The following is a 15,687-nucleotide window of genomic DNA, read 5'->3' on the forward strand; positions in this document are numbered from 1 at the left end:
ATATGGAAGAAAAGAGATAACAAAGTAAAGTTTAAAACTACGAAGGAAGAATGACTCTGTAAAAATAACTTTTTAAAAGTAATTATTCCTTATTGCATATCTAGTTGTATTTTAAAATAAAATACTAAAATAAAGAAATGAATTAATTGGTTGTATTTGTAATGCAAAGCTGTAGGATTACCAAAATACATTTAATTTTTAAAATATGTTGAGAACATTGTTCCTGGGAGCGTATGTTCTCTGTAACACACCAATTGTATTTTGATGTAAGATATTAAAATTAAGTAACCAAATAAATGTGTTTGTTATGCGAAACTGTACCATAGCCAAAATATTTTTTATTTTGAAATTATGAATTATGAAACTTTGATATAAACTGGATCCACAATAAGGAACAATTACTGTAATAAAAAAATCAATTGATACATTTAAACACACATGGTCACACCAAAATTAACATAAATGTTGGTATTTAAACATAAACATTTACCGAGGTTTACAGACTCCTTTCATCTAGGCGCTACACATTATTTAATAGTTACGTATCCAATTTATTATTTTTAATATACAAATTAGACACACATATGCAAAATTCAACGATCTTATACCGAGTGTGATTTAAAAAAAAAGACATTCAAAGTTTCAAAAATTACGAAAAACCTGTTTCACATAAAGTCAAAATACAAGTTTTGAATTCTCCTGCATTCTCTTACTAATACAAAAAAAACATAAAACATAACCTCAACTTAACTACCTACTAAAAAATTGGTTGTCTGTAAAGTCGGTTTACGGACGATAGTTTAACGTGACGTCATAACAAAACATTGATGAGATGATTGCATACTTTTATGAATAAAATTGAATCATTTTATTTTAATAATAAAAGAATAAATACTTGAAATTATACTAGTAATTAGATTTTTAAAATGCATGAATAATTAACCTTTATTGCCGAAATTGTTGTTGCAATAAGCAATGAAAACCACATAAACTTTTCACTTCACTTTATAAATAGTCGACGAAACAGTTCATGTGTAGATGACTCGTAATTAATTTTAAAAACTGGCATTTAGCTATAAAGTTTAAATATAATTAAGAACAAGTTTTTATATAAATAACCTGTAATCAAATATCTATCATCAGTTATATGTATCACCATAATTTTTTAGTCAATTGTAACATAACCTATTATTACTGCACTTGCCGACAGCGTAACGGAACACAGTGTAACGGAACAATGAGTGTAACGGGACACAGCATAACGGTACAATGAGCATAACGGGAGACAGCATAACGGAATAATGTGCGAACGTAACGGGACTCTTTTTGTGCGTGCAGCCGGCGTTCATCGATTTATTAGACGTTATGTCAAAAAGTTTAGTTTAATGCAGTACATTTTTTTATCTTCTGGTTGATTATATGTATATAATAACAGCACCTAATTTTTTTTAAAATTCAAATAAAAATTTGTATATATGTAATGTTGATCTAACAAGTTACGTTCTTGAACATTTCCTTATTCCATTTCATAATTTTAAAATACTGTTTAAACAACTTCAGAGCCTGTATAATTAAAATATGTGGTTTTTTGCTTCAACTGCTTTAAAATATTTAAACAATAAAATATTTGATGTGTGTTGACTGTATTCAGTGAGTTATTTGTACCTACTATTGTCTAATACTATACAATAGAAGTATTTTATATGTATTTTACAATTTTCAAATTTTGGTAATCAGAATGTAGAATCCTATTATTGTATTACATAATGTATTTCTGTGCATGTAGCAAATTTTACTGGGGCATTAATTTTTATACCACTTTTGTTTGCAGGATATTTTAGTTTTTATTTAATTTTTATTGCAACTGAGCAGTAATTGTTATGTTTCTTTGTGTGTTGATGCTCAAGGGTGTCAATAAACCTGTGCATGACAATGTGATGTTAAAACTTATCAAATCAAGTTTTTTTACTGCCTTTTACTTTACAGAACATACATTTAATTTATGCCAGCTCAAAACAATTCCTTCAAACAATTTTACATTTGATTTCTTTTCTATTAAATGCTTTATACATCTTTCAACAAATTACCCTTTTTTTTTTAACACCAGGGGTCTTAACATTTTCAATCACATATAGGTAACTGCAAATAAGTTAACTACCCTCCAATTAATTCTATAACATATGACTGTCTATATTTTTACTTCAATGTGTACCAATCTAGTAATCTCAACGTGCTTATTTCATATTTGCATAACTTCTGCCACTAGGTCTATTTATATGTCAAAATATTCCCCTACTTTTCCCTCAAACAAATAATGTATGATCTCATTTGGCATCAACAAACTTACTCTATCCTCTGGAATGGAAACAGCTAAAGAACTGAGTCTCTCCATTTGTATTCAAGCCTTAAGTCTGTAAAATGAGTAAGTACTTCTGACAAAATTACACTGTAAAAATTTATAATGGCATTGTATAAATTTTTATTTTTATTTTTTATTTTTCAGTTTTTATATATATTAAAACCTTTTGGACATATTTTTAATAAATTTTATCAAGAGGAATTGATTCTTGATTTAGATAGTTTAGTATACAATTTTTTAATTTTTTTTTAAAATTTTATTGTCATTTATACTAAGTACCTGCAAATGCTTAATTAGACAGTTTTGATAAAATAATTTAATAAGGAAGTAAAAACACATTATGGTGCTTAAGTTTTCCAGTGCTATGTATTGTGTGATGAAAAACAAACTTTCTGTAAGTCACATTAGGTCGACATTCTTCGTAAGTAGTCGTGTAAACGTCCTGTCTGCAGTAATTGCTATTGTTCTCGTCTGGTCCAGCAATCACGACCTAGTTACCGGAGTTAAGGAGCTATGGGTATGTGGAACAGGTTTCCTTCTTGTGGAGGCTCTGAAGTGAAATTCTTCATTTTTGATTTGGACACTTAAGGTGGACCAGAAATTTGAAAATAATTATAATGGTACCTTATAATAAAAACCACTTAATGTAGTTCCTACCTACCACAACCATATAAGTAAAGAACCTTTTGTAACTATGTGAAATTTTGAATAATGTAGTTTATGCAGATTATTTCTGTAGATTTACATAAAAGAGAATGTTCATAATAAGTTTATAACCATTTGCTCATAGCATAAATAAATACCAAGCTCATGAAGGGATTAGTGTTTTATGAATTTACACGTATAGTAGGAGCTACAATGTGCACACAATGAATTACATTATTTTTAACAGGGTAAAGAAAAATATCTTGGCAAGAAATATGCTGCTGAATAACAAGTTTGAGAAACACTGAATTTTTCGGTAAATCCTGTCTTGCACACAAATTAATTTACTAGAATGTCTTGGAGGGAACTCCCTAATAATCTGGAAAGATTCACAAACAGTCAACACCAGCCATGGACAAGATGCAGTGAATACAGGTGTCCACAGGTCTCGATAGTTGCAACTGTAACATAACTGTCACGAAAAGTTGGTAAACCTTAAAACTTCAGCTGCCTTTTGCTAGCTTGTATTTAGTTTTTCCAACAAGTTACTACAGTTTATAGTTGCACATTCGCACATTCAATTTGAAAAGTTGCATACAGTTTCTTAAATCATATGGAAATATTCTCCGAAGGGGTTTTACCATTCTAACTTGTGATTAAAAGATACATTTAATTTTGCTCATTTTTGTATATAAAATTATCCTATGATATAAAAAGAGTTGTTAGAAATGTTATTAAAGGTCCTCAGTTGGTTCATCCTAGACCTTGGAATCTAGCAGGATGTGCTGACAATGGCCATGGCTTGGTGGGCACACAACATTTTTCGGGTGGGATCAGCAAACATTCAAGTGTATGTAATATAGTTAGTCAGTTGCGTAAAGTCTGCAGCAAGTTGTCCTACAGAATTGAGGTGTTTTTAGAATGGACGTTGTGTCATGGGGCAAGGCCATTACTATCTGGCTCCTATCAGTGACATGTCCCGCATGATGGCACCTCGCACTGTAAATGTTGTCTTATGTATTATCTCAGAGTACTGTTTGCTTTGGGGGCAGTGTCGTTGACGGTCATCTTGGGTAATAAGTGTCCGCTATGTTTTTTAATTGGTTTTTTTACTGCCTGTGAATAGTGCCACAATTTGTAGTAGCCTGTTCTCGACTGTTTTATTTTTGTACAGTTATTCAAAGATAAAAATTTACATATACACCTATAGAAGTAAAATTTAAAAAAAAGGCTAGCAAATAGTAAAAAAAAGATTGTTTGAGGGTACAATATGTCATAGGATTACTAACAAATATGTTTTATGTAGACAAAAGGCATAAAAAAATGTGATTCATGACATTTTGCAAACATTGTATGTAGGTAGTGGTCTGTGTTACCTTTTTAATACTAATTAATCAGTCAAAAAAGCAAACAAATATACTTTTTGTAATTCAAAAATGAATAAGTGGAATTGTGACATGATATATTTGCTCATGTCTCATAAAATAAACTGTTTCTGAAAACTACAAACAAAATATTGTAGGCTGAAAATTATTACTTACTGTGCATTACAGCAAGTCTGTGCTTAAGTTTTGACAGTGGTAGGCCTATATAATTTGTTTAATTTTTATTTACTAAATAAAATTTTATGGAACTCTTTATCTTTTAACTAGCCATGTTAAAAGAACTTAGCAATACAAACCATGAAAACTTAAGAGTGATTTTGGTTAGCTCAGCTTTGATGATAGGGAGAAGCACCTATGGTTGTTTGATCATGTCTGGGCTTGACTCCCTGCAGGTTCAGTCTTGGATTGTTTGCAAAGGGAAACATGGTGGATGTGGCCTTGAGATAGTGGGGTTTTCTCAGAGTGCTTCATGTGCTTCATCATCTCTAATGATTCTGATATTGGCAAGTCATTAAGCAACAGTTCATTCATTTTACGGGGGAAGATAAACAATTTTAGATTTTTATATACTACTATGGTAATGTTTTAGGCTTAGGGAAATGGATGTGTCATATAAAAAAAAGACTTGGGTATCTTCACGGAGATTGATACTCCTTAAAATTGGTTTTGGTGTGGTTCAAGGAATAGAAGTGACCTTGGTCAGTATGAATTCCATGTGATGGCCTTGGAAGAATCTCTGGTTTTGTCAGGAATTTCTTATCACTTCCTATGTTCATGTTCATTGTTTACAAGTAGTACAAGCTTGTCTTAAAACTCATCACAAAGGGTATTACAAAGCCCTTTAACAATGTGTTTTGTGTGCGTGACTTGTAGCCTAAGTTACTTCTTGAGAATGCCACTTTGAAGCACATGTGTTAGGGGAGAGATGAAAGTAATATCAGCTTCATCAAGTATGTTAAATACATGTTTTGATCCAGCTTTAAATTATAGTATAATTACTTTTGAAGACAGAATTTTTGAAAACCTATTGAATTTGCAGTTTTAAAATTTAATCATTAAGATTATAATCCAGGTTCAGGAGCACTGCTATGCCAGATGAGTGATTTTGTAAGATTATCGAATGTCAGTATAGTTTTAATGGAAATACCAACGAAAAATTGATATATAGTACAATGGTACCTATTTATAACAAGTTGTAATAAGCTGGTCTATATAAAGAAATAAAACAGATTAGCATTACTGTTTAACATATCTCTCCATGATTCATATGTCTTGTTAAAAGTGTCCTTGTGAAAATGTACCAGTGAAATGTGAAGTGTAACCCACTAGAACAGTGGAAACACTTTACTGAAATGAAAACTGCCAGTAAAGATAAACTCAGAGTGCACTAAAAGTGAGGCAGTGCAGTAGTGCTACCTGGCGGCCAAGGCAGACATCCAGAACACAGCTGAAAAAATTTGAGCGTGAGCAGCTTGCTTGTTGCTGGATTCAGAAAGTGTTGATCCATGGAATACCAGATGTAAGGCCTTTTACTGTAACAGGGTTCTACTGTGTATTCGCTATGAACGTATACTTAGCTACATTCAAGTAATGGATTTAAATAAATGTACTCCTCAAGCAAAATGTAAATATTCATTCTCCAAAATTGTTGTTACAACTTAGTATGAGACCGTTCAGAGTCACTAAACTAGCAGTTGATATCCAGTCAACTGTTTATTTTGATTAGCCACAGTTTTCTGGTGATGAACTTTTAAACTTGGCTTGTGTATATTTGTAACATCTGTGAGAGACTAACATGCCAGACCGGTGTAGCCTGCCGTCCACGTACTCCGCAGTCGTGGAGTCAGCAGCTGGGGGAAGACACTGCTCAATGCCCTGCCTGCCGTACTCTAGGTGCTGTACCTCCAACCAGCCAGGCATTCTTCTAAAACATGCATAGTTGGAGTTCTCTTTTATAGTCTGGAAACCTATGGATTCAAATCATAACTGCTGTATGCAAGTGAAGTTTTTTGCAAAACATAGTTTAATTATTTTCATAATTCCTTTGGAAATTAGAATCAATTAATTTTTATGACGGGATAAACATTTAAACCTTTTACTACGACTGATCCCTTATAACATATTGTACATGCATATCTTTATTAATTTGGTTTTAGTGAGTCCTGAAGTAAAATTAAGAATGGGAGGGGAATTGAACACTGAGCTACAGAAGGAAAGAAGGAAAAAAAAGGACATAGGAGGTATAGCCAGGGAAAGAGCTTAGTATAGTATAAAAAAAGATCATTATAAGTAAATATGTCTAAACATAAAAACAAAATGATGAAGCGTGTCAGGGTGTCTAATATTTTGGCTTCTTTACATTATTGTAAATAGCAAGTACACATTTGAAACATTTGTTTGAAGATGTTCCATGCAGAAGTAGTTGACCAGGGGCCTCGCTGTGTTCCAGAACAAGCGACAGATGGCTCGCTGGCGTCTGAGAACTGGGCGCTCAACATGGAGATCTGTGACATCATCAACGAGACAGAGGACGGGCCTAAAGACGCTATCAAAGCAATCCGCAAGAGGCTGACTCAGAATGCAGGGAAGAACTACACCGTGGTGATGTACACTCTGACGGCAAGTACATACTTGTTTCACCATTCTGCCGTCATCAGGCTTAGTGACGCACTAGTACATGCACATTGCACTGCTCTACCATCATCAGGCTTAGCTAGATGCTTTTAAGATCAACCTTTGAAAATAAAATTCTACCCATCACCATAACAGCCAATTTTACCCCCTATCATTTTGGCAGCAAATCAAGAAATGTAATTTCACAATGTAACATCTTATGTGTATTTATTTATTTGTGTCATGCTCACTAACAGTATTGAAAAAAGTTTATAGTAGACACAAAAAACAATCAGGCACACAAAATACACACACAAAATACACAATAGACAAGTAAAAACAAACATAAGGATACACAGTGATGACAGATATACAAACCATCAATGGAACTACAACTAGAATTATAACATGAACAATAAAACAATAACTTGCTATATTACATTTATCTAGCCTTTGAAATATGATTCTTACAGTTTATGAAAATCAGAGTAAGTTCCCTTCCACATTGGCCACTCGGTCGTACCACTGCGTGGCTTGAACAAGCCACCGAGTAGCGCTACTGAGTGTCGCCACTCGGCCCGTGTGGAGGAACAGGCTGCAGAGAAGCGCCACAGAGGAAAGTAGTTGTTTAATTATGAACTCCGACGAGGAAGCTCTTCTCCTTGTTCTCCTCGTATGTCGTCGTAGGCAACAGCGATCACTATGGATGCACCCAATAACATCCAACCTGTTGGCTAGCGGACAGTTCTACACTATAATGAGTACGCTTACAGAATAGGTACACTTCAAAGTTTTTTTTTTTTAACTATTTTCGAATGAGACAAGATTCTTTTGCACAGCTTCTTGCCTCGCTTAAAGTTCTCAAGGAGAAGGCCGATACCAAATTAAGAAGAAGTATTTGTGCTGAGGAGAGACTTGCAATAACACTAAGAAGGGTATCAATTTTTAAAATTATTTTTTAAGAGACTAGGAAAATGTTTTTTTAATTATAAGTGCTTTTTCAATTAAACTACATTTTACAAAATGGAAAAACCCCTATCTGGTTTTTGTGACTAAACAAATGTACACTAAAATACATAATCAAGCATATTGAGTTGGTGTTGAATTGTTGAGACTGCGACTTCACCATGGGAAGTGATGACCCTTGTTGGCCGCCAGGTTCTGGAGACTTGTGTCAAGAACTGCGGGAAGCGCTTCCATGTACTCGCCTGCAACAAGGAGTTCGTTCAGGAGCTCGTGAAACTCATTGGTAAGTTCCCCCCATCTCTTAGTCTCACCTCATTGGTTTTGGTATGGCTCAGTATGTGAGCACCAAAATGGTAGCCAGCATAATCACATCCTAATCTTTCTGCAGCTAGCAGATCTGTGGAATGCATGAAATTAAACTAAAAGAGAAGTGCTTTTGTGATTGTGTCCTTCTGTAATTGTATTCTTGCAAGCGACAAACATGACAGATGTTTCAGTGAGCCGGTGGATTTTCTTAGGATTATCCAGTTTCCCCCATCCATTCATTCTGTCAGTGCCCTATTCGTATATCGCTGCTCTTCATCGCTTCTACTGATGTCTGTGTCAATGACACATTCTAAGTAATTCATTAATTCAATTTTTTACTGTGACTTACAAGCTGCTTCATTTGTGTTCAAGTGGAGCTGTATATTTTTATTAGCTAACTTCTAAAACTGTGTCGAGCCCTTTGCAGCTAATACTAGCTAACATTTAATTGTTGTACCTTGGAGAGTAACATGTTGAATTCCAACTGTGGCTAGTGGTGTACTGTGGTGACAGCTCGCTGAGCGGTGCAGGAGCCAAACTGATGTCCAAGCTGATGGTGTTGGCAGGACCCAAGAATGACCCACCCACGGCGGTGCAGGAGAAGGTGCTCAGCCTGATCCAGTGCTGGGCGGACGCGTTCCGTCACCAGGTGGAGTTGGCGGGCGTGGTGCAGGTTTATAGCGACCTCAAGCAGAAGGGCATAGAGTTCCCGATGACAGACCTGGACACCATGGCACCCATCCACACGCCCCAGAGGGTGAGCCAAGTGCGTGTGCCCATGTTCTGCTGCTGCTGGTGCAAGACCTACTATACCTCTTACAAGGGGACCACCAAGTATGGTACAAACTGATTTTAGTAGCTCTTATATATGTTGTGGAAGGAGGCCCCCATAGTACTAAGCTGAAAGGATTTTGTCCAATGCGCCTTAGTTTTCGCGAATATGGCGGTTAAAGTTTTATACGAACGTTTTAGACCGGTACATTTTCCGTCGCGCCAGGCGAGCCAGCCTGGCCTAGTTGGTAAGGCTCTTGCCTAGCAGCCGGCCGGTCAGGATTCTATAACGGTTCGTTATATACAAAATAAAACAGTTCAACGCCGATTGCAAATTTTGATGTTTTTATTTTATTTTAATAGAATGTTGCACAGACGATTCCAAACACTTTCAAAAGAGGTTACTCATTCAGTCCACATACATCTGCCCGTCGAAAAACTGATGGTAGCTCGCATGACGAGAAATTACCGGAAAATAATCGCGTAGATTGAGTCCTTCAGTAATGTTTTACTGCAAGTACAAAAAAATGGGACGACCTCGAAGAGAACCGCACCCAGCGAAAACGAATTCCGCCCCGAGCCAACATGCCTACGAAGGTGGCCGTAATTTCTAATTCAGTTATATCAAAAACGAAAAAAAAAGAAAATTAGGTTGATTTAAATATAGGCCTGGCTCCGACCACCAACGTGAAATGATCTCTTCGTAAATTACATGATAATTTAGCGAGAAGCCATCGAACGCGACCTACTCGTCCAGCGTTCGACAGACGACTGGTGATCTCATGACACTGTCTCCTCCACGCAGGGAGTAGACGTCACATGACCTCACCGACCAATCACACGCACACTTCATTCACTCTTACAGATATCAGCCAATCACAGAACAAGTTACACTACATGAAAAAATCTTTTACATACAGAACTCTGGGCTTCCCCTGATCAGTCTCTTTTCAATTTCACCTCGAAATCGGGGACTCCCATTCTCTTTCTCTCTCCCACACCGTGAGAGAGCAGTTATCACTCAGTTCCCATACAGGGGGGAAATTACCGTCTTTATCTCGGTTGGCAGGGAATCACTGTTCCTTTCTTACTTACACTTACAGGCCTCTCATGCCTCTCTTTCTAACCATCACACCAGCCCAGACACAGTCCCGTGATTTATAATTATATTACAACACGTTAATAAAATTTAAGAACAATAATTATAATACGAATTACTTTACAAAATTAAACTTATTGAGAAAAACCTGAAAAAGTAGGCCTAAACACGTAAAAATCTGGAACAGCGACTTCTTTGTGAATAATTACATAAAAATTACTAATGATAGAAAATGTCTGTTAAAACACAAAATACCTTCTTAAAAACATAGCAAGTGAAAAATATCAACCCTAAAATATATAACAAACGGTAAAATATCATTAGAAAGACTTTTTAAGAAATATTTACATTCATGAAAATAGTTTAAAAGAAAAATTATTTAATTAGGAGGGCAGGGTTCTGCAACATTACATTACCCCCCCAACTTTTCAATTAAATTAACACTACATTTAATTGAAAAGTTACAAAAGAGAAAAACTTATCTGTACAAAATAAATACAAAACATCCTGAGAAATAAATGCATCCAGTAATTAAAACCCTTATTTATAAAGAAATTCCAAAAAACTGTTACTTAAATATTGTCATAACCTCAATTCCTTTGTTAAAAAGCCAAAAATTTGAAAACATACCTCTTACTACAAAGTGTCAACAACTCTTCACAAACGGTTATCTCCCTCTCATCAGTGCAAAATACAAATAACTTTGAAACTGGTCTTTCTATAAGCTTCAAGCAGACACCCCCTGGTCAACGAAGAATCTTCAATACCAACAAAAAACTCTGAACAACTTACTTTTACAACTGTGGAAACCTCAACACCAGCTGCAATAAACTCCATAACTACCTCAATGACGACGAAAAATCTTAAACTCCAGGAATTACGTCTCCATGACTACCTCGACGAATACAAAACCTCCAGGAATCACGTCTCCATGACCACCTTAACGACGATGACAAATAACTTCTTCAAAAACGATAAAACTTCCAACCTCAAAACAAATTATCTCCTTTAAAACCCTTTAAAAACCATTTTTACGATATTCACTGCTGCTTCTGACAAACTCCTCAAAATCCCATGAAATAACCACTTTAACTCACAAATTCACCAATATCTCCACTCTTCATATCTGCACTAACAAAAACTTGACAACACTATCGCTTTAAAACTGTTGACACAAAATTTTCCTAAATTCCCTCCAAAAAAACAAATTCTAAAATTCTAAATATCTCCGCAATACCACTATCATTAACTTCAACCACTGGACAACACTTATTTCCAAATTAGGACTAGTCTGCTCAACATTGATAACCCAATGAAATATTAACTTCTAAACAGATGCATCAAACTCCTACAACACAGAAATTCCCATAGTAAATTTTCTACATCAAATACAACTCCAAAAAACATTAAATTAAGTATGTAAAACTTTAAACTTTTTTATAACCCACTACATCATCACTTAATATATTCAAACTTTCTTATTAAAATGTTACACCTCATAACATTTGCATCAAATACCCACAAACTTAATTCTGTTATCAACATACTGCATTTTCATTTGACATTATTCACTTACATCTTCTATTCTCATTAATCATAATATAAAAAATACACAAAAACATCATTATCATCACACACAAAAAATTCACATTTCCTTTTCTTCCAACAACCTTCTCAATCATTCCTAGCTCCCTTCTTCCTAACTCCTGAGCTAGCCGAAAGGTAAGGGGCGCTCATTTACATCCCTTTTAGCTGCTAATCAGCTCGGCTAACCTTTTATACAAAAAAATATACCCACAAATTACATACAGTTTTTCCAACCTCTTCTATCATTCCTTCCTAACTCCTGAGCTAGCCGAAAGGTAAGGGGCGCTCAACTACAACCCTTTTAGCTGCTAGTCAGCTCGGCCAACCTATTACCAAATTAAAAACAAAAAATTATACAAAGTTATACACAAATATACACTGCACTTGTCAAAATTTTAAGCTTTACATACCTTACTTAAATTTCCATAAAACAATAAGTTGACATTTCTACAGTCATGGCATGACAAACACTTCATTAAGATACAGACGTATGTTTCTCTTCTTCAAAAACAAATTACATGAACCAATGCCCTTCCTTAGGTTTCAAACCATACCTCCCCTTTCAGCAACAACAGCACATATAATTAACATAGATGAGGGGTGGGAGCGACCAAGGAGAAAGGACGCACCCTTGCAAAAAAAAAACATCGGACTCCATGCCGGAAACATATTTAAAATTAATCTCCTGGCCCCCCAGCTGCCTCACAAAACACATTACACCAAGAAAATTACCTTTGCTGCATTATTTAGGGCAATACAAAAATTTACCTAAACTCTGGCCATCATGAACGCACAACTGCTTCTGCAGCTTCAAAACTCGACGACTGTTATCCATTAACGTTTAGCATAACACTTCATACCTTTAATATAGGATGTTGTCACCCTGTCATTCAATCCAAAACAAACAATATGTGTCATTTTCATTTAAAATATTTAACTATTTCAAAATTATATCTTTTCCCAAAAAAATAACTCATAATAAATTTCAGTTAACATCTTCCCATGAGACATAACATTAAACAACCAAAACATTAATTACCCAAGTGCAATGAAATTCTCACAATGTAAAGCATTTTAGTAACTGTGTACTCAAAGAATTTATATATATTATCATAGTTATTTTCTAAAACAGAAAAACATTCACATTAAAAATAGTTATTTATCTTAAAAATTTATGTGTATAACCTTCCTTCTCTTTAAAAAACCTTATTCATCTCAAAAACTTGCAGTCATAAATCTTACATATACATTCCTATATTATACTATAACTATTCTTCAAAAAATACAAAAACTCTACAAGATACAAAAAATTATCAAAAAGTACATAATTCAAAGAATAAAAAATCTGAAAAACATTAAAAAAAAAATGGCAAAATTTGCAAAACATTTAAAAAACATCAAATACGACACAACTAGTTTTGACTCCACCCCTCCATCTAGGCAGTGGGCCAAACAAGTCAAAACACACTGTTTCCAGAGGTTGCATCACCCCTGTCCATTTATCATAACTTTCTTCTGCCTTTGAACAGAACAAAAAACAGTTTACTATCTCGGCAATAGTTCTGTACACATGCTTCCACCCAAAAAACCTCTGAACATGTTGCACAGTTTTCCTCACATGGATCAGGGCAAAATTTTTAGTTTGTACACTATTCAATACACACAACTCACATCTTCGTACATTACTGCTTACATTTCTACAAAATTTCCCCTTTATCGTTTCTCCGCAATCTGTAAAACTCAATTCACTGATCACTTCCTCAGTGAACTCATCTTTAAGTTTATCTGAGAACATTTTCATTTCAATTTCTACTTCTCTCATTTGTTTACACAAAATCCTGGTGACATGTGTATTACCTTTACATTTACCAATTTTTTCAACCACATTATCTAAACATTCCCTATTTACCTCATCTAGGAATTTTTCATATTTACTCCCTATGTTTACACGTTCATGTATATCATGACCAATAAATTCGACATTTTCTTTGGACATTATTATTTCCCTTTCACATGTTTCTACATTTGCTTTATTTGCACACTCATCTACTTTGTTTGTACACGTGGCTACCTGTTCATTAAATTTAATTTTAAAGTCATCAAGTTTGTTCTCCACCCTGCCAAATTCCTGTCACAACTGTGTGCCTATTTCGCTCCTTAACTTAGCAATCTCTTGTGAATTTACCTCAATTTTGTGAATTGCCTGATCTATTTTGTTGTTTGTTTCATTCTGTCCCTGTTCAATTTTACTAGTAAGATCCTGTTTTAATTCCTGTTGTCCCTGTCTCATTTCCTGACTGTTTTGTTTCATTTCCTGGTTCATTCCTTGCATCATTTCCATTAATTTCTGAAACATATCTGACCCCCCCATAACCTCAACTGGGCTGCTAATCGTGCGGGATTCCATATCCTGACCTAGTTCGGCAGGATGTTCCATGTTTACAGGTTTTTCCTGTCGACATGAAAAATCTTGCTCTATTAAACTTGTTTCCAAATTTGGATTTGACTGTTCGGAATTTTCTACATTTTCCTGAAAACCCATGAAATCTGATTCGCTGCTGTTGGTACTAGCGTTATCCATGTTGACATACACAAATTACAAAATTTTACACAAATACAAATTAAATTCTCTAAACCAATACAATAATTTTCCACTTGCTATCATCGGCGATTCATCCCACGTTGTCCCGTGAAGTGACGATCGCGAAGTCCCGCGATGCGACAGGCTTGAAGTCCCACGGTGCCTTGGGTCGCTCTGTCCCTCGAAGTAACGTTTTCCGTCGTTTCTCTGGAACACTTCACTCGCTGAAACAGCTCGTAACTCTCGTCGCGAAGAAAAACCGCCTTCGCCGCTCAGCTGCGCCGATAATTCTGGAAACACTTTGCCGTTTTCTTCTAAACTGTTCACTATTTATCGTAGATTGTTGTTATTTAAGGTTATCGTAGTCGCAAACTTTGTTTTGAGAATGTTTATATTTTTTATTTACTGCCGAAAATGTCCGTCTTAACCTCAGGGTCGTGTCCAAATTCAAGCCGCGCGGCCGGGCGCCAAATATAACGGTTCGTTATATACAAAATAAAACAGTTCAACGCCGATTGCAAATTTTGATGTTTTTATTTTATTTTAATAGAATGTTGCACAGACGATTCCAAACACTTTCAAAAGAGGTTACTCATTCAGTCCGCATACATCTGCCCGTCGAAAAACTGATGGTAGCTCGCATGACGAGAAATTACCGGAAAATAATCGCGTAGATTGAGTCCTTCAGTAATGTTTTACTGCAAGTACAAAAAAATGGGACGACCTCGAAGAGAACCGCACCCAGCGAAAACGAATTCCGCCCCGAGCCAACATGCCTACGAAGGTGGCCGTAATTTCTAATTCAGTTATATCAAAAACGAAAAAAAAAAGAAAATTAGGTTGATTTAAATATAGGCCTGGCTCCGACCACCAACGTGAAATGATCTCTTCGTAAATTACATGATAATTTAGCGAGAAGCCATCGAACGCGACCTACTCGTCCAGCGTTCGACAGACGACTGGTGATCTCATGACACTGTCTCCTCCACGCAGGGAGTAGACGTCACATGACCTCACCGACCAATCACACGCACGCTTCATTCACTCTTACAGATATCAGCCAATCACAGAACAAGTTACACTACATGAAAAAATCTTTTACATACAGAACTCTGAGCTTCCCCTGATCAGTCTCTTTTCAATTTCACCTCGAAATCGGGGACTCCCATTCTCTTTCTCTCTCCCACACCGTGAGAGAGCAGTTATCACTAGAGTCCCGTAAAAATGGTTTTATTTTTCCTTAAATTTCGTTTTGAAAAAATCAAATTTCGGTTTTATTTCGCTGTTTTGGTTTTTCATGTTTACTTTAACTTTTGAGAATGGTTTTATGACCTACAAGTTTTGCTTGGCTAAATAATAGTGGCACGGCGTATAC

The 15,687-nt window shown here is 35.4% G+C and overlaps 1 protein-coding gene across 5 annotated transcripts in view; it reads left to right on the forward strand.

Annotated features, from left to right (window-relative positions):
- LOC134537901 (TOM1-like protein 2) overlaps positions 1 to 15,687 on the forward strand; it is a 75,453-nt gene that overhangs the window by 3,183 nt on the left and 56,583 nt on the right. For 3 of the 5 annotated variants that reach the window (XM_063378841.1, XM_063378857.1, XM_063378874.1), the window contains exons 2-4: positions 6,839 to 7,008; positions 8,161 to 8,251; positions 8,841 to 9,040. In XM_063378841.1, coding sequence (XP_063234911.1) covers positions 6,839 to 7,008; positions 8,161 to 8,251; positions 8,841 to 9,040 — 461 coding nt within the window. The remainder of the gene's footprint in view (positions 1 to 6,838; positions 7,009 to 8,160; positions 8,252 to 8,840; positions 9,041 to 15,687) is intronic. The other 2 variants (XM_063378849.1, XM_063378866.1) reach the window with 1 other exon arrangement.

This window comes from Bacillus rossius, chromosome 1 (genome assembly GCF_032445375.1).
Source record: "Bacillus rossius redtenbacheri isolate Brsri chromosome 1, Brsri_v3, whole genome shotgun sequence".
Lineage (NCBI taxonomy): Eukaryota > Metazoa > Arthropoda > Insecta > Phasmatodea > Bacillidae > Bacillus > Bacillus rossius.